This window comes from Carcharodon carcharias, chromosome 7 (assembly GCF_017639515.1).
Source record: "Carcharodon carcharias isolate sCarCar2 chromosome 7, sCarCar2.pri, whole genome shotgun sequence".
Taxonomy (NCBI): Eukaryota; Metazoa; Chordata; class Chondrichthyes; order Lamniformes; family Lamnidae; genus Carcharodon; species Carcharodon carcharias.
Window position 1 is genome coordinate 111,230,330 of NC_054473.1, and position 23,291 is coordinate 111,253,620.

Below are 23,291 nucleotides of genomic sequence, written 5' to 3' on the forward strand. Positions count from 1 at the left end.
ACTCAGTGCCGTTCTGAGCAGTTCAGGCTAGCTTGTTCTGTCACAGACCTATCAGGCGGGTGACTTGCTACTCGTGCCTGCTCCAGGGAAGTCATCATTTAACACCTTAACTTTTTAAACTCATCCTCCCTTTAGACCTCCCTTGCATGAAGTGGTCTCAATTATTCTGCAAATAGCAAACACACACTCAGTCATCACTGGGTAACAAAAGCTAGCAAAACCAATAACACTTTTTAAGCAGTAAAGTGCATTGACTTCACAATCAATCTGGGAGCCACACATCAGAAGAATGAAAAATCAGTTGTGGGGAAAAGGTGGGGGAGTGGGACTAGCTGAGTCGCTCTTGCAAAGAAACAGCACAGACATGATGGGCTGAATGCCTCCTTCTGTACTGTTATGATTCTATACGTATTTAATAAATCTATATCAGTTTCCACAATTTGTTGGAAGTATCAAACAAACTGCCGATAACCCAACCAAGTAGCTGTTTCAAGGTTTACTGGTGAGCCTACAGTGCCACCTACTGGATGCAAGACTTGACTACTGCTGTTTCGAATTTACTTGTAACCTTCCAATCCACTGCAACCCAGATCAAATTCAACGACTGGTAATTAAATTGCACCTAAAACATAGAAAGGCATTTCAAGGCACTTCATGGAAGTGTCATAAGAAATAAATGGATATGGAACCAACAAAAAGCTATTAGGAAGGACGTGCAAATCTTGGTCAAAGAGGTAATTTTTAAGATTAGCCTTAAAGGAGAGGGAGGAGGAATTGCAGACTCTAGCTGAAAGCACGACCACCTTACTTGTTCGATACACCCCATTATTTCTGGTGAATATTGAAAATGCCCTTAATTTGAAGATACTGAAAATCCAAAGCCGGTCCCTAGATTTTCCAGATGTGTCTCTGCAAAGTGATCCCAGAGATTTGGGAAAGCCCATCCAATTCCTAGCTATCATCGGTCTTTATATTTTTCTGTATTTGATGACTGTAGTGTTATTTCTGAATTGAAAGCACCACTTTAATGTGCTTGTGTTGAAGCTGCCCAGTATCTAAACCTTCCCCATTCGCTATCTTCCTCCAGCACCACAACCCCTCAACACTAGAAAACACTCAACTCAGCTGCACTGTTCTGCATTTCTCCCCTACGCTCCACCCCAAGTGTCCATGCCTACAGCTGCCTAGGCCCCATATGCAGGAATTTCTTCTTCAAAACTCTCCCTTCCCACTCCATCCTTAAAGCACAGTTCTCCCTCTGAACAACCTTTCCACTATCTGTCCTAAAGTACACTTTATATGGACATGTTTACTATTTTAGGTATCTTTCTCCTTACGCTACATTTATTCTTCACTCCTCCTTCGTCTGATGGTAGTATCTACCCTCTAGCAGTCTTGCTAAAGCTATATTAAAACAAGCTCCTTTGCGCCTACAGAAATAAACAGCTCAAGGAGATGGAAATTTCCCTGCACCTGCCAGGTATTTGAAGGTTGAGCTAAGTGCAGTGTCATGTCCTGGGGACATGAAAGAGATCAAACTGTTAAATCAAACCTGATCTTTTTGCTTATTTAAAAAGTGGACTTTGCTGAACCAAAAGATGGCTGCTCCAAGTCACATGATTCACAAATTGGTAACAGTTTTTAGAAATTTTCAATAGCAGTTACAGAACAAAAGCTCAACCCTGATCCTTGTGGAATCTCTCACCTTTCATTGTGAGGACACATTATAATCAATAAAACCAGGGACCAGCAGACAATCCATCTCTCCAACCTGGTCCTACAGTAAAGCGGAAACCATCAAAACTCATTAGGCCTGCAGAGGCACTAAAAAAACCACCAGAAAAGCCACCATTTATCCCTTCAGGTAAAAAATGGATTTTGACCAGAGGCACAGAAACCACTCGTTACCCTGCAACTGAATCATTAATGGGCATCACATGACCTCAGCTTCTGGCCTTTGGAAAATTTTAGCCTTACATTTCCAGACCCTCAACTCAGTCTGCTGTTTAAACTCAAGCCTGCAAACATCAAAGCAAGACTCCAGGTTGACCAACAGTCTGCATCAAGTCTAAGGCTCCTCATCTGCCAAGCAGACCAAGTCTCTGTAAACCAACCTCACCTTGCTGTATCACCATCAACTTTAAGGAATTCTGCAAAATCCTGCTTCAGCTAGCTGAACTGTCGCTCCTCCATGAAGGAACCCTCACTCTCTTTCTGGACTCTGGAAATCATGTGAACTGATATCCATATTTGTGGTTTTTTATTTAAGTTATTCATAGATGTAAAAAAAGAAACTCCTCTTTCCTATCTTCTTATTGTGTGCTCTTGTGTTTATATGAAGTTGCAACCATTCCCCAGGACTAAATGTATGAGTAAACTATACTTCTGATTTAACCCTAAAGAGGTTTGCTGTGAGTCCCTTTACAAATTGACCTCACAAAACAGAGTTTAGAGAAACACACCATAGCCTATTTCAAAAATTGAAACGCTTCTGCTTATAAGTAGGCAGCAAGGAAAATAAAGAAATTCAGTTTTGCCTCCCTCCCCTGTCTGTAACAACAGAAAAAAGGTTACAGCTACCTATCCACCTTGAATAAATTGCCTGAGGTTGTTTTGGCCCATACAGATCTCAAAGACCCAGATTCCCTCTTTAGTCTGGTGTTTGACTTATTTGATCTCAGCAGGTATAGCAGTTGGGCACAAGAACAGGGTGGGGGGAGGGGATGGGAGGGAGAGAGACACCGCCAAACCTGATCAGTATCCATAATTCCTGCAGGCTAGCCCATGTGTGAGAGGGAGAGGACCAGATCATCATCAGCTGCTTTGCCTTCCATAGTCTGATCTTCTTCTGTTCTACATTGAAAGCACTAGTTCCGAGATCTCATTGAAACACAAAATTCTGACAGGGATGGACGGACTTGATGCAGGGAGGATATTTCCTCTGGCTGGGGGGGGTTCTGGAACAAGGGGTCACAGTCTCAGGATACGGGGTAGACCATTTACACTTAGATGAGAAAAAACTTCTTCACTCAGAGAGTGGTGAACCTGGCAACAATCCAAGAATAGCCACTTGAGCCAGACATTGGAAGATGGTTGGTGCCAAAGGAGCTGCACCCAGTGAGGAAACATAGAAACATAGAAGATAAGAGCAGAAGTATGTCATTTGGCCCTTCGAGCCTGCTCTGCCATTCAATATGATCATGGCTGATCCTCTATCTCAACGCTATGCTCCTGCACTCTCTCCATACTCTTGATGCCTTTAGAGACCAGAAATCTATTTCCTTCTCAAATATATTCAGTGACTTGACTTCCACTGCCTCTGTGGTAGATAATTCCACAGTTCACCATCCTCTAAGTGAAGAAGTTTCTCCTCATCTCAGTCCTAAATGGTCTACCCGTATCCTAAGGCTGTGACCCCTTGTTCTAGACACCACCACCCCCCCACCCCATCCCAGCCAGAGGAAGTATCCTCTCTGCATCAAGTCTGTCCATCCCTGTCAGAATTTTATGTTTCAATAAGATCTAGGAACTAATGCTTTCAATGTAGAACAAAAGGACAGAGAGGGGAAAGTAAGCAGAATGGAAAATGAATGTTAAGTACACTACATTCACTAGTACATTTACTATCTAATCAACAAAATCCCACAGCACAGGAGGCAACCATTCAGCCCATCGTGCCTGTGCTGCCTCTTTCAAAAAGTTAGCAAATTAGCCCCACTCACCTGCTCTTTCCTTAAAGCCTAGCAAAATTTTGCTTTCAAGTATAAATCAAATTTCCCTTTCGAGGTCACTCTTGAAGCTGCTTTCACTGTCCTGTCAGGCAGTATATTTCATAACACAACTCGTGTCAAACAATTTCTCATCACCCCCTGGCTTTTTGACAATTATTTTAAATAATAATTGCTGAAACCCAAAGCTAACTAACATCATATACACATGCCAGGTGCCAAGTCCTCATTAATTTGTGTTTCTACTCCAGGTCTAAAGGTCCACTTACAACAGATCTTAAGGCACAGCAATAATCATGGCTGCTATTCCTGTATAATTAATGGTCCAAATGGGAGTTTTGTAGATTATTATCATCTCCACCTTTCAGCCTGTCCCACTATCAAAGCGCCTAAGTTGGCTATAGCACCACTGAACAGAACCCTAGCCTACAGCAGAGGAACAGAAACTACCACACTTCCTTTACCAATGTTAAAAACAGGTACAACTTTACAAATTGTTACAGGGGCTCTACACCTGTCCTCCAATGCTGCATTTTCCCAATACTAACTGTTTCTATTTCACAATTGCAGAAAGTGTACTGGCCCACAAAGACTGGGAGTGGAACACAAAGAGCAAGGGATCGAGAGAGAGCCTGTGTGCCTTGGCCTGACAGAACTCACCAGTGTCTCTGTAGCGGTATCAGCACCACAGGGGCTCTCCTACTCTTCACTTGACTGTCCCGTAGAGCAGCAAGGACCCCAGCAGACATAGTTTACCAAATAGGGTCCAAGCCAGACATGGTCACATGTACATCAGTGTTATCTGGCCAAACGGAACCCAGGTTAGCAGCTTGGGATGACCTTTCCTTTGTTCAGAATTCTTGGTCTGACATGAACCTGGACTTTGGCCACTGATCTGGACAGGTTGGCTTACAACAGATAACAGGTTCTGGCAGCGGACACTCTACCTGCACAGGATAAGCTGCTATCATTTCAGTTGACCCAGATACATCTGGATTCCACAAGTCCAGCATTGTGCAAACCAGCTCCATTCCAACATCCAGCTTCCTTATCCCAACAAGTGACCTACTGGTCCAGTTTACACAGGTCAACAAACCTGCTCCCAGGATAAGGCAGTCAGACACAAGTATCAACACTGGAAGAAAGCTTAGGGACATCAATATTCTGGAATCCAAGTTAAGACAAAGACTATAGTAAAGCAGTGAAAGTGGCTCACATTGTATCTTGACAAAATGTTGAGCAGATTACAGCAAGAGTGACGCAGCACCACACTGACACCACATATACATTCCATTAGACCGCATGCAGATCTCAATTTACATAGCACAGGACAAGGCCATTTGGACCATCATACCTCTGCTGGCTTTTTGAAAGAATGGTTAAATTAATCCCACTCCACTGCTCTTTCCCCATATCCCAGCACTTTTTTCCTCTTCAAGTAAATATCCAATTTCCTTCTAAAAGCCACCACTGAATCTGCTTCCACCATCTTCCCGAAGTACATTCCAGATCAAACAACCCGCTGTGTAAAATTTCTGCTCATCTCTTCTCAGTTTCGTTTGTCAATCTGTGTCCCCTGGTTATTGTTCCTCCTGCCAATTAAAACAGTTTTTCCATAACCTCTCTATTTAAAAAAAACTCAATTTTGAAGAGGTTACATCTCCATGTAACCTTTTCTACTCTACGAACAACCAGCCTGATTTTCCAGTCTTGCCATACAATGGAAGCCCCTCATTGCCAGTATTTGGCGCATGATGAAATACTATGAAGCGCAATCACTTATACAGGCAAATGTGGCAGTCTATTCAAACACAGAGCAAGGACAGAAAGAACTGAGAATGACCAGTTAATGTTATTTCTGCTGGCGATGGTTAAGACAAGAGTGTTGACCAGGACACAGGGCTCGCTGCTCTTCCAACAGACCAAGGCAATAACGCACCTAAATCTCTAGAATAGGGAGACAACAGGTTACAGTTCAATATCTCATGCAAAGGGGGAAATAGGCATCAAAGATGATGCTGATCAATGTAGGCAGTAAGGGCCAAGAACAAAACAGAAGTGAGGACACAAATTACAGGAAATAACCCAGCACAAGGCCAAGCTTAGCAAAATGAGATGGTATTTAGTCCAAGTTAAATGGACAGTAAGTTAGCAAGGACAACAAATCAGCACTGTGGAGTCTTCTTTTATGTGATAGAGCACATGAGTATAATTCTGTATAAGGCATAAAGGGGGTGCAAATAAAGAATTCCACAGATAAATGGAGATTTTAAAAGCAAGGCACACAATACAATTAGGGCTAACAGTACGCATTTCATGTTCAAGCCCTGGAGTGATATTTGAATGCACAACTTTGAGTACAGGGCTACAATGCTATCAGTGAGCCAGGGACCAAGAAGAAATGTCCCCCCCACCCCCCTCTCTCCCCCCGTCTTCCCCCCACTGCATCAGTCTCTCATGTTGCTCTGACACACCTCATGGCAGCTTGGCCATCTGGCATTCATTGTCTAGGCTCAGAGGGTAGATGTTTGCCACAGACCTAGAGAAAGCACACGTCAACCCACTTATTAATTGGGAAGGGCAAGTGTTGGAATTGCTGCAGTCCAGACTCAAGTCCAGCTAAATTCCAACATAAACCAGTTTTCATTTAACACACAGCAATCACTTACGGTCAGAGGAATTCTTGCGGCTCGAGAAGGACTCGTTGGCAGTGCCATCTAGCTGCTGTAGTGTTATCTGTCGGATATTGTCACCGTCATCTTCAGGCATGATCAGCTTCATTAGAGTCTGGTTACACACATTTGCTACCTCCTTAATACCTGGGCTTTGAATTAAGGAGCCAGCACACCAAGAAGCGTAAACAAAACAGGACAAGAATCTACAGCAAATAATATGACAGAGAGCAACTACAATCTTTGAGACAGCACGGGACCATTTCCAACTAACCTTCTGGCTAAGATGGTGCTGGCAGGAATTTTGGCAATAGTCATGCCGCTGATTCTCCAAGACCCAAAAGAGAGTTCCTTGTGACTTCCCTCTCCTCCACTCAGGATATGGCCAGCCTCCAGAACAATACCAGCCAGTGACAACGGGAGTGGCAGCCTGTGCCTGAGATTACCTTTGCCTCATTCCCAACACCACATGCCACAGCATGATCAAATGTGCACACAGTGCTGTCAACTTTCTGAATTGGGAGGCAGGTGGACAGAGTGAGTGAATGGAGCAAAAGGCTCATGATTCTTAGCTTGTCAGCAGGGGATAGGAGGGAAAGGTGACTACACTTGATTGTAAATGAGACAGAAGAAACTACTATTAAGCCAGAATGAGTGTGGAGATAAAAGAAAACTGGAGTGCTTGCAATGAGAATTACCTAAAGGTAAAATGACTGCAGGTTTAAGTTTTGTCTGAAAAATACCTTGATTGCAGATCAGGTCAAAAACACAGTAACCAAAGAGTAAAAAAGAAAAAAACATTCCTCAGGAAGTCCCAAAAGAGGCATCATATTAAAAACTGCAGACTGTCCCTTCATACTAAGTGTAGAACCAGAGGTTTGCAGTGGGTAACTTGTGCACTCAAAGCTTGGCTGGCGAAAAGGATACCCTTCTTCCTGTCATCATAGGAGAGGCAGGGCAGGACAGCTGTCAGGATTCCTGAAGAATAGGGCAGCATCACACGGCCAGCTAACTGAATGAACTCCCTCATCCACGTCATTGCAGTCAGCTGAATCAAATCATCTATAAGAAGAAACAATGGGAAAGATAGCGTGACCACCACTCATATAGCACTCCGATTCAATGACCAAAAACTGATGGCGCAGGACTTAGAAAGAGCAGTTTGCACAGTTTGAGATTGGGAGCATGTCCTTTCCTGATCTGGGTGAATGTCAATGCTGAGGGATGAAATGTACATTTCAGGGATAGCATCAATGTTAAGCACTTTCAAGTCAGGTATAGAATGATTAGAGTAAAAATCCCAGTTCCTGGCCCACATTTAGAATAAGAGCAATTAACTGGTGATTCGAGCTTGGCTATTAGCAGATTAGAAAACCAAAGCATGTTCCCAGTTATTATATAAACACGGTTTGAGTTCAACACTTGGAATCAAAATTCAAGTCAGAAGAATGATATCCTTTGTTTCAATTTCCAACACCAGCCAGAATGAGCTCCGCTTCAGTACTAATTTGTGAAATGTGAATCATTTTCTGGTATGGATTCACAGCTACTAGGAACAAGGCTAAGACTACGCAACTCATTTCATAAGTATCTCTTATAGATGGTAGAAAGGAGACTGTCATCCCAGGCAGGGCTAGATTAAAACTCAGGCTCCACCAAGGTACATGAGCACTGTGTTTAATTCACTGCACCATTTAACTCTGCAATCATTTCCATAATACACTGTCTACCTGAGCTCAAAATACTGTTATAGGAACCTGTTATTTTCACACAAATATGCCATGTACAATTCTTCGCATTTTGAGTTAAAATTTCAATGGTACTTTTTTGGTTTAGCAAATGCAATTATTGACAGCTGGGAACAATTAGAGGGGATTATCATTTTTTGACTTCAACTGCAGCCTTAACCTCAGGGTATATTGTTATAACAACTGGGAGTTGAGAAAGTGGTGAGAATATGGAAGTCACTACAATAGGCTGCGGCTGAGGCTATTAGGGGAGGTGGTAAAAGGGCAGGGGCGAGAAGGGATGGATGAGGGGAAAGGGGGGCGGGGGAAGAGGAGAAAGGTGGGACAGAGGGAAGAGGAGAAAGGGGCAGAGGGATTAGAAGAAAGGGGGGGAGGGATTAGGAGAAAGTTGGGGGGAGAGGGATTAGGAGAAAGGGGGGAGGAGAGGGATTAGGAGAAAGGAGGGGAGGAGAGGGATTAGGAGAAAGGAGGGGAGGAGAGGGATTAGGAGAAAGGAGGGGGGGAGAGGGATTAGGAGAAAGGAGGGGGGGAGAGGGATTAGGAGAAAGGAGGGGGGAGAGGGATTAGGAGAAAGGAGGGGGGAGAGGGATTAGGAGAAAGGAGGGGGGAGAGGGATTAGGAGAAAGGAGGGGGGAGAGGGATTAGGAGAAAGGAGGGGGGAGAGGGATTAGGAGAAAGGGGGGGAGAGGGATTAGGAGAAAGTTGGGGGAGAGGGATTAGGAGAAAGGAGGGGGAGAGGGATTAGGAGAAAGGAGGGGGAGAGGGATTAGGAGAAAGGAGGGGGAGAGGGATTAGGAGAAAGGAAGGGGAGAGGGATTAGGAGAAAGGGGGGGAGAGGGATTAGGAGAAAGGGGGGGAGAGGGATTAGGAGATGGGGGGAGGGATTAGGAGATGGGGGGGAGGGATTAGGAGAAAGGAAGGGGGAGAGGGATTAGGAGAAAGTGGGGAGAGAGGGATTAGGAGAAAGGGGGGGAGAGGGATTAGGAGAAAGGGGGGGAGAGGGATTAGGAGAAAGGGGGGGAGGGATTAGGAGAACGAGGGGGGAGAGGGATTAGGAGAAAGTGGGGAGAGAGGGATTAGGAGAAAGGGGGGGGGAGAGGGATAGGAGAAAGGGGGGGAGAGGGATTAGGAGAAAGGGGGGAGAGGGATTAGGAGAAAGGGGGGGAGAGGGATTAGGAGAAAGGGGGGAGAGGGATTAGGAGAAAGGGGGGAGAGGGATTAGGAGAAAGGGGGGAGAGGGATTAGGAGAAAGGAGGGAGAGGGATTAGGAGAAAGGGGGGAGAGGGATTAGGAGAAAGGGGGGAGAGGGATTAGGAGAAAGGGGGGGAGGGGGATTAGGAGAAGGCGGGGGAGAGGGATTAGGAAAAAGGGGGGAGAGGGATTAGGAGAAAGGGGGGAGAGGGATTAGGAGAAAGGGGGGAGGAGAGGGATTAGGAGAAAGGGGGGAGGCGAGGGATTAGGAGAAAGGGGGGAGGAGAGGGATTAGGAGAAAGGAGGGGGGAGAGGGATTAGGAGAAAGGAGGGGGGAGAGGGATTAGGAGAAAGGAGGGGGGAGAGGGATTAGGAGAAATTTGGGGGAGAGGGATTAGGAGAAGGGGGGGGAGAGGGATTAGGAGAAAGGGGGGGAGAGGGATTAGGAGAAAGGGGGGGAGAGGGATTAGGAGAAAGGGGGGGAGAGGGATTAGGAGAAAGGGGGGGAGAGGGATTAGAAGAAAGGGGGGGAGAGGGATTAGGAGAAAGGGGGGGAGAGGGATTAGGAGAAAGGGGGGAGAGGGATTAGGTGAAAGGGGGGAGAGGGATTAGGAGAAAGGGGGGGAGAGGGATTAGGAGAAAGGGGGGGAGAGGGATTAGGAGAAAGGGGGGGAGAGGGATTAGAAGAAAGTGGGGGAGAGGGATTAGAAGAAAGGGGGGGGAGAGGGATTAGAAGAAAGGGGGGGAGAGGGATTAGAAGAAAGGGGGGGAGATGGATTAGAAGAAAGGGGGGGAGAGGGATTAGGAGAAAGAGGGGGAGAGGGATTAGGAGAAAGGGGGGAGGAGAGGGATTAGGAGAAAGGGGGGAGGAGAGGGATTAGGAGAAAGGGGGGGTGAGAGGGATTAGGGGAAAGGGGGTGAGAGGGATTAGGAGAAAGGAGGGGGTAGAGGGATTAGGAGAATGGAGAGGGGAGAGGGATTAGGAGAATGGAGGGGGGAGAGGGATTAGGAGAAAGGAGGGGGGAGAGGGATTAGGAGAAAGTGGGGGGAGAGGGATTAGGAGAAAGTTGGGGGAGAGGGATTAGGAGAAAGTTGGGGGAGAGGGATTAGGAGAAAGTTGGGGGAGAGGGATTAGGAGAAAGTTGGGGGAGAGGGATTAGGAGAAAGTTGGGGGAGAGGGATTAGGAGAAAGTTGGGGGAGAGGGATTAGGAGAAAGTTGGGGGAGAGGGATTAGGAGAAAGTTGGGGGAGAGGGATTAGGAGAAAGTTGGGGGAGAGGGATTAGGAGAAGGGGGGGAGAGAGGGATTAGGAGAAAGGGGGGGGGAGAGGGATTAGGAGAAAGGTGGGGGAGAGGGATTAGGAGAAAGGGGGGGAGAGGGATTAGGAGAAAGGAGGGGGCAGAGGGATTAGGAGAAAGGAGGGGGCAGAGGGATTAGGAGAAAGGAGGGGGCAGAGGGATTAGGAGAAAGGAGGGGGGAGAGGGATTAGGAGAAATTTGGGGGAGAGGGATTAGGAGAAAGGGGGGGAGAGGGATTAGGAGAAAGGGGGGGAGAGGGATTAGGAGAAAGGGGGGGAGAGGGATTAGGAGAAAGGGGGGGAGAGGGATTAGGAGAAAGGGGGGGAGAGGGATTAGGAGAAAGGGGGGGAGAGGAATTAGGAGAAAGGGGGGGAGAGGGATTAGGAGAAAGGGGGGGAGAGGGATTAGGAGAAAGGGGGGGAGAGGGATTAGGAGAAAGGGGGAGAGAGGGATTAGGAGAAAGGGGGGGGAAGAGGGATTAGGAGAAAGGGGGGGAGAGGGATTAGGAGAAAGGGGGGGAGAGGGATTAGGAGAAAGGGGGGGAGAGGGATTAGGAGAAAGGGGGGGAGAGGGATTAGGAGAAAGGGGGGGAGAGGGATTAGGAGAAAGGGGGGGAGAGGGATTAGGAGAAAGGGGGGGAGAGGGATTAGAAGAAAGGGGGGGAGAGGGATTAGAAGAAAGGGGGGAGGAGAGGGATTAGGAGAAAGGGGGGAGGAGAGGGATTAGGAGAAAGGGGGGAGGAGAGGGATTAGGAGAAAGGGGGGAGGAGAGGGATTAGGAGAAAGGGGGGAGGAGAGGGATTAGGAGAAAGGGGGGGTGAGAGGGATTAGGGGAAAGGGGGTGAGAGGGATTAGGAGAAAGGAGGGGGTAGAGGGATTAGGAGAATGGAGAGGGGAGAGGGATTAGGAGAATGGAGGGGGGAGAGGGATTAGGAGAAAGGAGGGGGGAGAGGGATTAGGAGAAAGAGGGGGGGAGAGGGATTAGGAGAAAGTTGGGGGAGAGGGATTAGGAGAAAGTTGGGGGAGAGGGATTAGGAGAAAGTTGGGGGAGAGGGATTAGGAGAAAGTTGGGGGAGAGGGATTAGGAGAAAGGTTGGGGGAGAGGGATTAGGAGAAAGTTGGGGGAGAGGGATTAGGAGAAAGTTGGGGGAGAGGGATTAGGAGAAGGGGGGGAGAGGGATTAGGAGAAAGGGGGGGGGGGGGAGAGGGATTAGGAGAAAGGTGGGGGGGAGAGGGATTAGGAGAAAGGTGGGGGGGGAGAGGGATTAGGAGAAAGGAGGGGGAGAGGGATTAGGAGAAAGGAGGGGGAGAGGGATTAGGAGAAAGGAGGGGGGAGAGGGATTAGGAGAAAGAGGGGGGAGAGGGATTAGGAGAAAGGGGGGGAGAGGGATTAGGAGAAAGGGGGGGAGAGGGATTAGGAGAAAGGGGGGGAGAGGGATTAGGAGAAAGGTGGGGGAGAGGGATTAGGAGAAAGGGGGGGAGAGGGATTAGGAGAAAGGGGGGGAGAGGGATTAGGAGAAAGGGGGGGGAGAGGGATTAGGAGAAGGGGGGGGAGAGGGATTAGGAGAAAGGGGGGGAGAGGGATTAGGAGAAAGGGGGGGAGAGGGATTAGGAGAAAGGGGGGGAGAGGGATTAGAAGAAAGGGGGGGAGAGGGATTAGAAGAAAGGGGGGAGAGGGATTAGAAGAAAGGGGGGGAGAGGGATTAGAAGAAAGTTGGGGGGGAGAGGGATTAGGAGAAAGGGGGGAGGAGAGGGATTAGGAGAAAGGGGGAGGAGAGGGATTAGGAGAAAGGCGGGGTGAGAGGGATTAGGGGAAAGGGGGTGAGAGGGATTAGGAGAAAGGAGGGGGTAGAGGGATTAGTAGAATGGAGAGGGGAGAGGGATTAGGAGAAAGGAGGGGGGAGAGGGATTAGGAGAAAGAGGGGGGGAGAGGGATTAGGAGAAAGTTGGGGGAGAGGGATTAGCAGAAAGTTGGGGGAGAGGGATTAGGAGAAAGAGGGGGGAGAGGAATTAGGAGAAAGAGGGGGGAGAGGGATTAGGAGAAAGAGGGGGGAGAGGGATTAGGAGAAAGGGGGGGAGAGGGATTAGGAGAAAGGGGGGGGAGAGGGATTAGGAGAAAGGGGGGGAGAGGGATTAGGAGAAAGGGGGGGAGAGGGATTAGGAGAAAGGGGGGGAGAGGGATTAGGAGAAAGGGGGGGAAGAGGGATTAGGAGAAAGGGGGGGAGAGGGATTAGGAGAAAGGGGGGGGAGAGGGATTAGGAGAAAGGGGGGGAGAGGGATTAGGAGAAAGGGGGGGAGAGGGATTAGGAGAAAGGGGGGGAGAGGGATTAGGAGAAAGGGGGGGAGAGGGATTAGAAGAAAGGGGGGGAGAGGGATTAGAAGAAAGGGGGGGAGAGGGATTAGCAGAAAGTTGGGGGAGAGGGATTAGGAGAAAGTTGGGGGAGAGGGATTAGGAGAAAGAGGGGGGAGAGGAATTAGGAGAAAGAGGGGGGAGAGGGATTAGGAGAAAGGGGGGGAGAGGGATTAGGAGAAAGGGGGGGAGAGGAATTAGGAGAAAGGGGGGGAGAGGGATTAGGAGAAAGGGGGGGAGAGGGATTAGGAGAAAGGGGGGGAGAGGGATTAGGAGAAAGGGGGGGAAGAGGGATTAGGAGAAAGGGGGGGAGAGGGATTAGGAGAAGGGGGGGAGAGGGATTAGGAGAAAGGGGGGGAGAGGGATTAGGAGAAAGGGGGGAGAGGGATTAGGAGAAAGGGGGGGAAGAGGGATTAGGAGAAAGGGGGGGAGAGGATTAGGAGAAAGGGGGGGAGAGGGATTAGGAGAAAGGGGGGGAGAGGGATTAGGAGAAAGGGGGGGAGAGGGATTAGGAGAAAGGGGGGGAGAGGGATTAGGAGAAAGGGGGGGAGAGGGATTAGAAGAAAGGGGGGGAGAGGGATTAGAAGAAAGGGGGGAGGAGAGGGATTAGGAGAAAGGGGGGAGGAGAGGGATTAGGAGAAAGGGGGGTGAGAGGGATTAGGGGAAAGGGGGTGAGAGGGATTAGGAGAAAGGAGGGGGTAGAGGGATTAGGAGAATGGAGAGGGAGAGGGATTAGGAGAATGGAGGGGGAGGAGGGATTAGGAGAAAGGAGGGGGGAGAGGGATTAGGAGAAAGAGGGGGGGAGAGGGATTAGGAGAAAGTTGGGGGGAGGGATTAGGAGAAAGTTGGGGGAGAGGGATTAGGAGAAAGTTGGGGGAGAGGGATTAGGAGAAAGTTGGGGGAGAGGGATTAGGAGAAAGTTGGGGGAGAGGGATTAGGAGAAAGTTGGGGGAGAGGGATTAGGAGAAAGTTGGGGGAGAGGGATTAGGAGAAAGTTGGGGGAGAGGGATTAGGAGAAAGTTGGGGGAGAGGGATTAGGAGAAAGTTGGGGGAGAGGGATTAGGAGAAAGTTGGGGGAGAGGGATTAGGAGAAAGGGGGGGAGAGGGATTAGGAGAAAGGGGGGGGGAGAGGGATTAGGAGAAAGGTGGGGGAGAGGGATTAGGAGAAAGGGGGGGAGAGGGATTAGGAGAAAGGAGGGGGAGAGGGATTAGGAGAAAGGAGGGGGAGAGGGATTAGGAGAAAGAGGGGGGAGAGGGATTAGGAGAAAGAAGGGGGAGAGGGATTAGGAGAAAGGGGGGGAGAGGGATTAGGAGAAAGGGGGGGAGAGGGATTAGGAGAAAGGGGGGGGGAGAGGGATTAGGAGAAAGAGGGGGGGAGAGGGATTAGGAGAAAGGGGGGGAGAGGGATTAGGAGAAAGGGGGGGAGAGGGATTAGAGAAAGGGGGGGAGAGGGATTAGAAGAAAGTTGGGGGGGAGAGGGATTAGGAGAAAGGGGGGAGGAGAGGGATTAGGAGAAAGGGGGAGGAGAGGGATTAGGAGAAAGGCGGGGTGAGAGGGATTAGGGGAAAGGGGGTGAGAGGGATTAGGAGAAAGGAGGGGGTAGAGGGATTAGGAGAATGGAGAGGGGAGAGGGATTAGTAGAATGGAGGGGGGAGAGGGATTAGGAGAAAGGAGGGGGGAGAGGGATTAGGAGAAAGACGGGGGGAGAGGGATTAGGAGAAAGAGGGGGGGAGAGGGATTAGGAGAAAGTTGGGGGAGAGGGATTAGGAGAAAGGGGGGAGAGGGATTAGGAGAAAGGGGGGGAGAGGGATTAGGAGAAGGGGGGGAGAGGGATTAGGAGAAAGGGGGGGAGAGGGATTAGGAGAAAGGGGGGGAGAGGGATTAGGAGAAAGGGGGGGAGAGGGATTAGGAGAAAGGGGGGGGAGAGGGATTAGGAGAAAGGGGGGGAGAGGGATTAGGAGAAAGGGGGGGAGAGGGATTAGGAGAAAGGGGGGGGAGAGGGATTAGGAGAAAGGGGGGGAGAGGGATTAGGAGAAAGGGGGGGAGAGGGATTAGGAGAAAGGGGGGGAGAGGGATTAGGAGAAAGGGGGGAGAGGGATTAGGAGAAAGTGGGGGGAGAGGGATTAGGAGAAAGGAGGGGGAGAGGGATTAGGAGAAAGGGGGGGAGAGGGATTAGGAGAAAGGAGGGGGAGAGGGATTAGGAGAAAGAGGGGGGAGAGGGATTAGGAGAAAGGGGGGGGAGAGGGATTAGGAGAAAGGGGGGGAGAGGGATTAGGAGAAAGTGGGGGAGAGGGATTAGTAGAAAGGAGGGGGGAGAGGGATTAGGAGAAAGAGGGGGGAGAGGGATTAGGAGAAAGTGGGGGGAGAGGGATTAGGAGAAAGTTGGGGGAGAGGGATTAGCAGAAAGTTGGGGGAGAGGGATTAGGAGAAGGGGGGGAGAGGGATTAGGAGAAAGGGGGGGGAGAGGGATTAGGAGAAAGGGGGGGAGAGGGATTAGGAGAAAGGGGGGAGAGGGATTAGGAGAAAGGGGGGGAGAGGGATTAGGAGAAAGGGGGGAGAGGGATTAGGAGAAACGGGGGGAGAGGGATTAGGAGAAAGGGGGGAGAGGGATTAGGAGAAAGGGGGGGAGAGGGATTAGGAGAAAGGGGGGGAGAGGGATTAGGAGAAAGGGGGGGAGTGGGATTAGGAGAAAGGGGGGGAGAGGGATTAGAGAAAGGGGGGGAGAGGGATTAGAGAAAGGGGGAGGAGAGGGATTAGAGAAAGGGGGGGAGAGGGATTAGGAGAAAGGGGGGGAGAGGGATTAGGAGAAAGGGGGGGAGAGGGATTAGGAGAAAGGGGGGGAGAGGGATTAGGAGAAAGGGGGGGAGAGGGATTAGGAGAAAGGGGGGGAGAGGGATTAGGAGAAAGGGGGGGAGAGGGATTAGGAGAAAGGGGGGGAGAGGGATTAGGAGAAAGGGGGGGAGAGGGATTAGGAGAAAGGGGGGGGAGAGGGATTAGGAGAAAGGGGGGGAGAGGGATTAGGAGAAAGAGGGGGGAGAGGGATTAGGAGAAAGGGGGGGAGAGGGATTAGGAGAAAGGGGGGGAGAGGGATTAGGAGAAAGGGGGAGGAGAGGGATTAGGAGAAAGGGGGGGAGAGGGATTAGGAGAAAGGGGGGGAGAGGGATTAGGAGAAAGGAGGGGGGAGAGGGATTAGGAGAAAGGGGGGAGGGAGAGGGATTAGGAGAAAGGAGGGGGGAGAGGGATTAGGAGAAAGGAGGGGGGAGAGGGATTAGGAGAAAGGGGGGGGAGAGGGATTAGGAGAAAGGTGGGGGAGAGGGATTAGGAGAAAGGAGGGGGAGAGGGATTAGGAGAAAGGAGGGGGAGAGGGATTAGGAGAAAGAGGGGGAGAGGGATTAGGAGAAAGAGGGGGGAGAGGGATTAGGAGAAAGGGGGGGAGAGGGATTAGGAGAAAGGGGGGGGAGAGGGATTAGGAGAAAGGGGGGGGAGAGGGATTAGGAGAAAGGGGGGGAGAGGGATTAGGAGAAAGGGGGGGAGAGGGATTAGGAGAAAGGTGGGGGAGAGGGATTAGGAGAAAGGAGGGGGAGAGGGATTAGGAGAAAGTGGGGAGAGAGGGATTAGGAGAAAGAGGGGGGAGAGGGATTAGGAGAAAGGGGGGGGGAGAGGGATTAGGAGAAAGGTGGGGGAGAGGGATTAGGAGAAAGGGGGGGAGAGGGATTAGGAGAAAGGGGGGGAGAGGGATTAGGAGAAAGGAGGGGGAGAGGGATTAGGAGAAAGGAGGGGGAGAGGGATTAGGAGAAAGGGGGGGAGAGGGATTAGGAGAAAGGTGGGGGGAGAGGGATTAGGAGAAAGGAGGGGGAGAGAGGATTAGGAGAAAGGAGGGGGAGAGGGATTAGGAGAAAGTGGGGGAGAGGGATTAGGAGAAAGTGGGGGAGAGGGATTAGGAGAAAGGGGGGGAGAGGGATTAGGAGAAAGGAGGGGGGAGAGGGATTAGGAGAAAGGAGGGGGAGAGGGATTAGGAGAAAGGAGGGGGAGAGGGATTAGGAGAAAGGGGGGGAGAGGGATTAGGAGAAAGGGGGGGAGAGGGATTAGGAGAAAGGGGGGGAGAGGGATTAGGAGAAAGGGGGGGAGAGGGATTAGGAGAAAGTGGGGGGAGAGGGATTAGGAGAAAGGAGGGGGAGAGGGATTAGGAGAAAGTGGGGAGAGAGGGATTAGGAGAAAGAGGGGGGAGAGGATTAGGAGAAAGGGGGGGGGAGAGGGATTAGGAGAAAGGGGGGGAGAGGGATTAGGAGAAAGGGGGGAGAGGGATTAGGAGAAAGGGGGGGAGGGGGATTAGGAGAAGGCGGGGGAGAGGGATTAGGAGAAAGGTGGGGAGAGGGATTAGGAGAAAGGTGGGGAGAGGGATTAGGAGAAAGTTGGGGGGAGAGGGATTAGGAGAAAGGGGGGAGGAGAGGGATTAGGAGAAAGGGGGGAGGAGAGGGATTAGGAGAAAGGGGGGAGGCGAGGGATTAGGAGAAAGGGGGGAGGAGAGGGATTAGGAGAAAGGGGGTGAGAGGGATTAGGAGAAAGGAGGGGGGAGAGGAATTAGGAGAAAGGAGGGGGGAGAGGAATTAGGAGAAAGGAGGGGGGAGAGGGATTAGGAGAAAGGAGGGGGGAGAGGGATTAGGAGAAAGAAGGGGGGAGAGGGATTAGGAGAAATTTGGGGGAGAGGCATTAGGAGAAAGGGGGGGAGAGGGATTAGGAGAAAGGGGGGGAGAGGGATTAGGAGAAAGGGGGGGAGAGGGATTAGGAGAAAGGAGGGGGGAGAGGGATTAGGAGAAAGGGGGGGAGAGGGATTAGAAGAAAGGGGGGGAGAGGGATTAGAAGAAAGGGGGGGAGAGGGATTAGAAGAAAGGGGGGGAGAGGGATTAGAAGAAAGGGGGGAGGAGAGGGATCAGGAGAAAGGGGGAGGAGAGGGATCAGGAGAAAGGGGGAGGAGAGGGATTAGGAGAAAGGCGGGGTGAGAGGGATTAGGAGAAAGGGGGGGAGAGGGATTAGGAGAAAGGGGGGGGAGAGGGATTAGGAGAAAGGGGGGGAGAGGGATTAGGAGAAAGGGGGGGAGAGGGATTAGGAGAAAGGGGGGGAGAGGGATTAGGAGAAAGGGGGGGAGAGGGATTAGGAGAAAGGGGGGGAGAGGGATTAGGAGAAAGGGGGGGAGACGGATTAGGAGAAAGGGGGGGAGACGGATTAGGAGAAAGGGGGGGAGAGGGATTAGGAGAAAGGGGGGGAGAGGGATTAGGGGAAAGGGGGGGAGAGGGATTAGGAGAAAGGGGGGGAGGGATTAGGAGAAAGGAGGGGGGAGAGGGATTAGGAGAAAGGAGGGGGAGAGGGATTAGGAGAAAGGGGGGGAGAGGGATTAGGAGAAAGGGGGGGAGAGGGATTAGGAGAAAGGAGGGGGGAGAGGGATTAGGAGAAAGGGGGGGGAGAGGGATTAGGAGAAAGGGGCGGGAGAGGGATTAGGAGAAAGTGGGGGAGAGGGATTAGGAGAAAGTGGGGGGGGGAGAGGGATTAGGAGAAAGGGGGGGGGAGAGGGATTAGGAGAAAGGGGGGGGGAGAGGGATTAGGAGAAAGGGGGGGAGGGGGATTAGGAGAAAGGGGGGAGAGGGATTAGGAGAAAGGAGGGGGAGAGCGATTAGGAGAAAGGAGGGGGAGAGCGATTAGGAGAAAGGGGGGAGAGCGATTAGGAGAAAGGGGGGAGAGCGATTAGGAGAAAGGGGGGGGAGAGCGATTAGGAGAAAGGGGGGGAGAGCGATTAGGAGAAAGGGGGGAGAGGGATTAGGAGAAAGGGGGGAGAGGGATTAGGAGAAAGGGGGGGAGAGAGGGATTAGGAGAAAGGGGGGGAGAGAGGGATTAGGAGAAAGGGGGGGAGGGATTAGGAGAAAGGGGGGGAGGGATTAGGAGAAAGGCGGGGAGGGATTAGGAGTAAGGGGGGAGGGATTAGGAGAAAGGGGGGGGAGAGGGATTAGGAGAAAGGGGGGAGAGGGATTAGGAGAAAGGGGGGGAGAGGGATTAGGACAAAGGGGGAGAGGGATTAGGAGAAAGGGGGGGAGAGGGATTAGGAGAAAGGGGGGGAGAGGGATTAGGAGAAAGGAGGGGGAGAGGGATTAGGAGAAAAGGGGGGAGAGAGGGATTAGGAGAAAGGGGGGGAGAGAGGGATTAGGAGAAAGGGGGGGGAGAGGGATTAGGTGAAAGGGGGAGAGAGGGATTAGGTGAAAGGGGGGAGAGGGATTAGGAGAAAGGGGGGAGAGGGATTAGGAGAAAGGGGGGGAGAGGGATTAGGAGAAAGTGGGGGGAGAGGGATTAGGAGAAAGGGGGTGGAGAGGGATTAGGAGAAAGGGGGGGGAGAGGGATTAGGAGAAAGAGGGGAGAGGGATTAGGAGAAAGGGGGGGAGAGGGATTAGGAGAAAGGGGGGGAGAGGGATTAGGAGAAAGGGGGGGGAGAGGGATTAGGAGAAAGGGTGGGGGAGAGGGATTAGGAGAAAGGAGGGGGGAGAGGGATTAGGAGAAAGAGGGGGGGGAGAGGGATTAGGAGAAAGTTGGGGGAGAGGGATTAGGAGAAAGGGGGGGAGAGGGATTAGGAGAAAGAGGGGGGAGAGGGATTAGGAGAAAGGAGGGGGAGAGGGATTAGGAGAAAGGAGGGGGAGAGGGATTAGGAGAAAGGGGGGGGAGAGGGATTAGGAGAAAGGGGGGGAGAGGGATTAGGAGAAAGAGGGGGGAGAGGGATTAGGAGAAAGGGGGGGGAGAGGGATTAGGAGAAAGGGGGGGAGAGGGATTAGGAGAAAGGGGGGGAGAGGGATTAGGAGAAAGGGGGGGAGAGGGATTAGGAGAAAGGGGGGGAGAGGGATTAGGAGAAAGGGGGGGAGAGGGATTAGGAGAAAGGGGGGGAGACGGATTAGGAGAAAGGGGGGGAGAGGGATTAGGAGAAAGGGGGGGAGAGGGATTAGGGGAAAGGGGGGGAGAGGGATTAGGAGAAAGGGGGGGAGGGATTAGGAGAAAGGAGGGGGGAGAGGGATTAGGAGAAAGGAGGGGGAGAGGGATTAGGAGAAAGGGGGGGAGAGGGATTAGGAGAAAGGGGGGGAGAGGGATTAGGAGAAAGGAGGGGGGAGAGGGATTAGGAGAAAGGGGGGGGAGAGGGATTAGGAGAAAGGGGGGGGAGAGGGATTAGGAGAAAGTGGGGGAGAGGGATTAGGAGAAAGTGGGGGGGGGAGAGGGATTAGGAGAAAGGGGGGGGGAGAGGGATTAGGAGAAAGGGGGGGGGAGAGGGATTAGGAGAAAGGGGGGGGAGGGGGATTAGGAGAAAGGGGGGAGAGGGATTAGGAGAAAGGAGGGGGAGAGCGATTAGGAGAAAGGAGGGGGAGAGCGATTAGGAGAAAGGGGGGAGAGCGATTAGGAGAAAGGGGGGAGAGCGATTAGGAGAAAGGGGGGGGAGAGCGATTAGGAGAAAGGGGGGGGAGAGCGATTAGGAGAAAGGGGGGAGAGGGATTAGGAGAAAGGGGGGGAGAGAGGGATTAGGAGAAAGGGGGGGGAGGGATTAGGAGAAAGGGGGGGAGGGATTAGGAGAAAGGGGGGGAGGGATTAGGAGTAAGGGGGGAGGGATTAGGAGTAAGGGGGGAGGGATTAGGAGAAAGGGGGGGGAGAGGGATTAGGAGAAAGGGGGGAAGAGGGATTAGGAGAAAGGAGGGGGAGAGGGATTAGGAGAAAGGGGGGGAGGGATTAGGAGTAAGGGGGGAGGGATTAGGAGTAAGGGGGGAGGGATTAGGAGAAAGGGGGGGGAGAGGGATTAGGAGAAAGGGGGGAAGAGGGATTAGGAGAAAGGGGGGGAGAGGGATTAGGACAAAGGGGGAGAGGGATTAGGAGAAAGGGGGGGAGAGGGATTAGGAGAAAGGGGGGGAGAGGGATTAGGAGAAAGGAGGGGGAGAGGGATTAGGAGAAAAGGGGGGAGAGAGGGATTAGGAGAAAGGGGGGGAGAGAGGGATTAGGAGAAAGGGGGGGGAGAGGGATTAGGTGAAAGGGGGAGAGAGGGATTAGGTGAAAGGGGGGAGAGGGATTAGGAGAAAGGGGGGAGAGGGATTAGGAGAAAGGGGGGGAGAGGGATTAGGAGAAAGTGGGGGGAGAGGGATTAGGAGAAAGAGGGTGGAGAGGGATTAGGAGAAAGGGGGGGGAGAGGGATTAGGAGAAAGAGGGGAGAGGGATTAGGAGAAAGGGGGGGAGAGGGATTAGGAGAAAGGGGGGGAGAGGGATTAGGAGAAAGGGGGGGGAGAGTGATTAGGAGAAAGGGTGGGGGAGAGGGATTAGGAGAAAGGGGGGAGAGGGATTAGGAGGAAGGTTGGGGGGAGAGGGATTAGGAGAAAGGTGAGGGGGGAGAGGGATTAGGAGAAAGGCAGGGGGAAGAGGGCAAAGGAGGAAGGGGAAAGGAGGCAGAGTACACCAGGGTGGAGAAAGGGGACTCACCAGAGGCCTGGCAGTGGATGACCAAGATGTTGGCCATTTCAGCAAATTTCACACTTGAAGGGTTTTTCTTGATCTCCTTTAGAAACTCAACAAGGACAGTCTCGCACCTAGAGGTAAATTAAGAATGTTATCCAGGTGGATCCTGCTGATTAAGGTGCAGCAAGAAAGCAGTACGTACAAAATCATCAAATCACCCTAAGCTTCTAACGATGATGTGGCTGCTTAAGGCAGAAAACAGCACCCAGACAGATCAGTAGCTTGTGCTCAGATAGCTGATCACAGCCAACTACATAAAGGGATATTATAATAGCTGCCTTCAGCACCCCAGATCAGGAAGGAAAAAAAAAATCCATCAGCCCGAACAGTATAAAAATTAAGACGACTTTTTTTTAAATCACTTAAAAATTCAACCTCTGCACACAAATAAAGACCGACATTGTCTCTTTCCCCAAGAAAGAGACTGTTAGCTGCTTCTTCAGGTTTTGTAAAATATCAGCTACACAAACTGGTGAATTACACAACCTGGGCTGTGGTCATGGTGCCTTTCTTGAGAACATTATGGAATTTTGCAGCAATTTCACTATTTGAGCGATGCTGCTCACAAGCAATGCGCAGTCGGCTTTTTCAATGCCATATCCGTTTAAGTGTCTTTGCACGGCCACGTATTAATGGTATTTAATCCAGATCAAGGCCCGAGTGGTATGTTCCAGGCTGCTCTGCATGCATGTAGCTTAACATTGCTCACAAGCCATAAATAGCTCCCTGGAAACCCAGCTCTTGGCTGGATCAACCTCAATGGGCTGCTTATGGGCAAGCTCCACCCAGCAGGCTTGGTCAAGTAGCCACCTACATCTGCAATGCTTCCTCTGATCAAGGCTGTCTATCTCAATTATCCTGATGCTTCAACCCTTTCACAAGGAACATCTGGTGCTTCCTTTATTTCCTTATTTTATCCCCATCTGAAAGGCAACTAGCGAATCAGGAGAGACAAACAATCTTGTTGGACTCAATCAAGAGGAAGTCTTGATGGGGTAGAGGGATTAGGAGAAAGGAGGGGGAGAGGGATTAGGAGAAAAGGGGGGAGAGAGGGATTAGGAGAAAGGGGGGGGAGAGAGGGATTAGGAGAAAGGGGGGGGGGAGAGGGATTAGGTGAAAGGGGGAGAGAGGGATTAGGTGAAAGGGGGGAGAGGGATTAGGAGAAAGGGGGGAGAGGGATTAGGAGAAAGGGGGGGGAGAGGGATTAGAAGAAAGGGGGGGGAGAGGGATTAGGAGAAAGGGGGTGGAGAGGGATTAGGAGAAAGGGGGGGGAGAGGGATTAGGAGAAAGAGGGGAGAGGGATTAGGAGAAAGGGGGGGAGAGGGATTAGGAGAAAGGGGGGGAGAGGGATTAGGAGAAAGGGGGGGAGAGGGATTAGGAGAAAGGGGGGGGGAGAGTTTGTTCTTCAACCTGCCTGGTAACAGTGATGGGAACTCACAGGAAGCTTTAAGTGGTAGATATGCCCACTGGATCCAATAGGGTAACACTGGTAACCCTTGTCTGACATACAAGCAGGGACTTCAAGTGAGAGTTAACTCAAATATCAAACAATTAAGCACGTGGAATTAGCACTTTGACCAAAGTTTCTAGTTAAAACTCCATGAATCTGCTTGGTATAGAAATTTCTCCTCAACTTCTGCTTCTTCCATCACTACTCCATTATTAAAAAAAGGGGGCCTTCTTGTCTTGAGAGACACTCATTAACTCATGAGCTTCTCTACTTAGGTGAATTCTGGCTTTGATCGACTAGCACTGGAGTTGGTCACTTCTGACTGCTACTTA

General features: G+C 51.1%; 1 protein-coding gene across 7 annotated transcripts in view; it reads right to left on the bottom strand.

Moving 5' to 3' along the window:
- vac14 (vac14 homolog (S. cerevisiae)) overlaps positions 1-23,291 on the bottom strand; it is a 449,264-nt gene that overhangs the window by 369,631 nt on the left and 56,342 nt on the right. For all 7 annotated transcript variants that reach the window (XM_041191735.1, XM_041191734.1, XM_041191731.1 and 4 more), the window contains exons 8-10: positions 21,474-21,580; positions 7,328-7,462; positions 6,398-6,547 (exon numbers count right to left, since the gene is read on the bottom strand). In XM_041191735.1, coding sequence (XP_041047669.1) covers positions 6,398-6,547; positions 7,328-7,462; positions 21,474-21,580 — 392 coding nt within the window. The remainder of the gene's footprint in view (positions 1-6,397; positions 6,548-7,327; positions 7,463-21,473; positions 21,581-23,291) is intronic.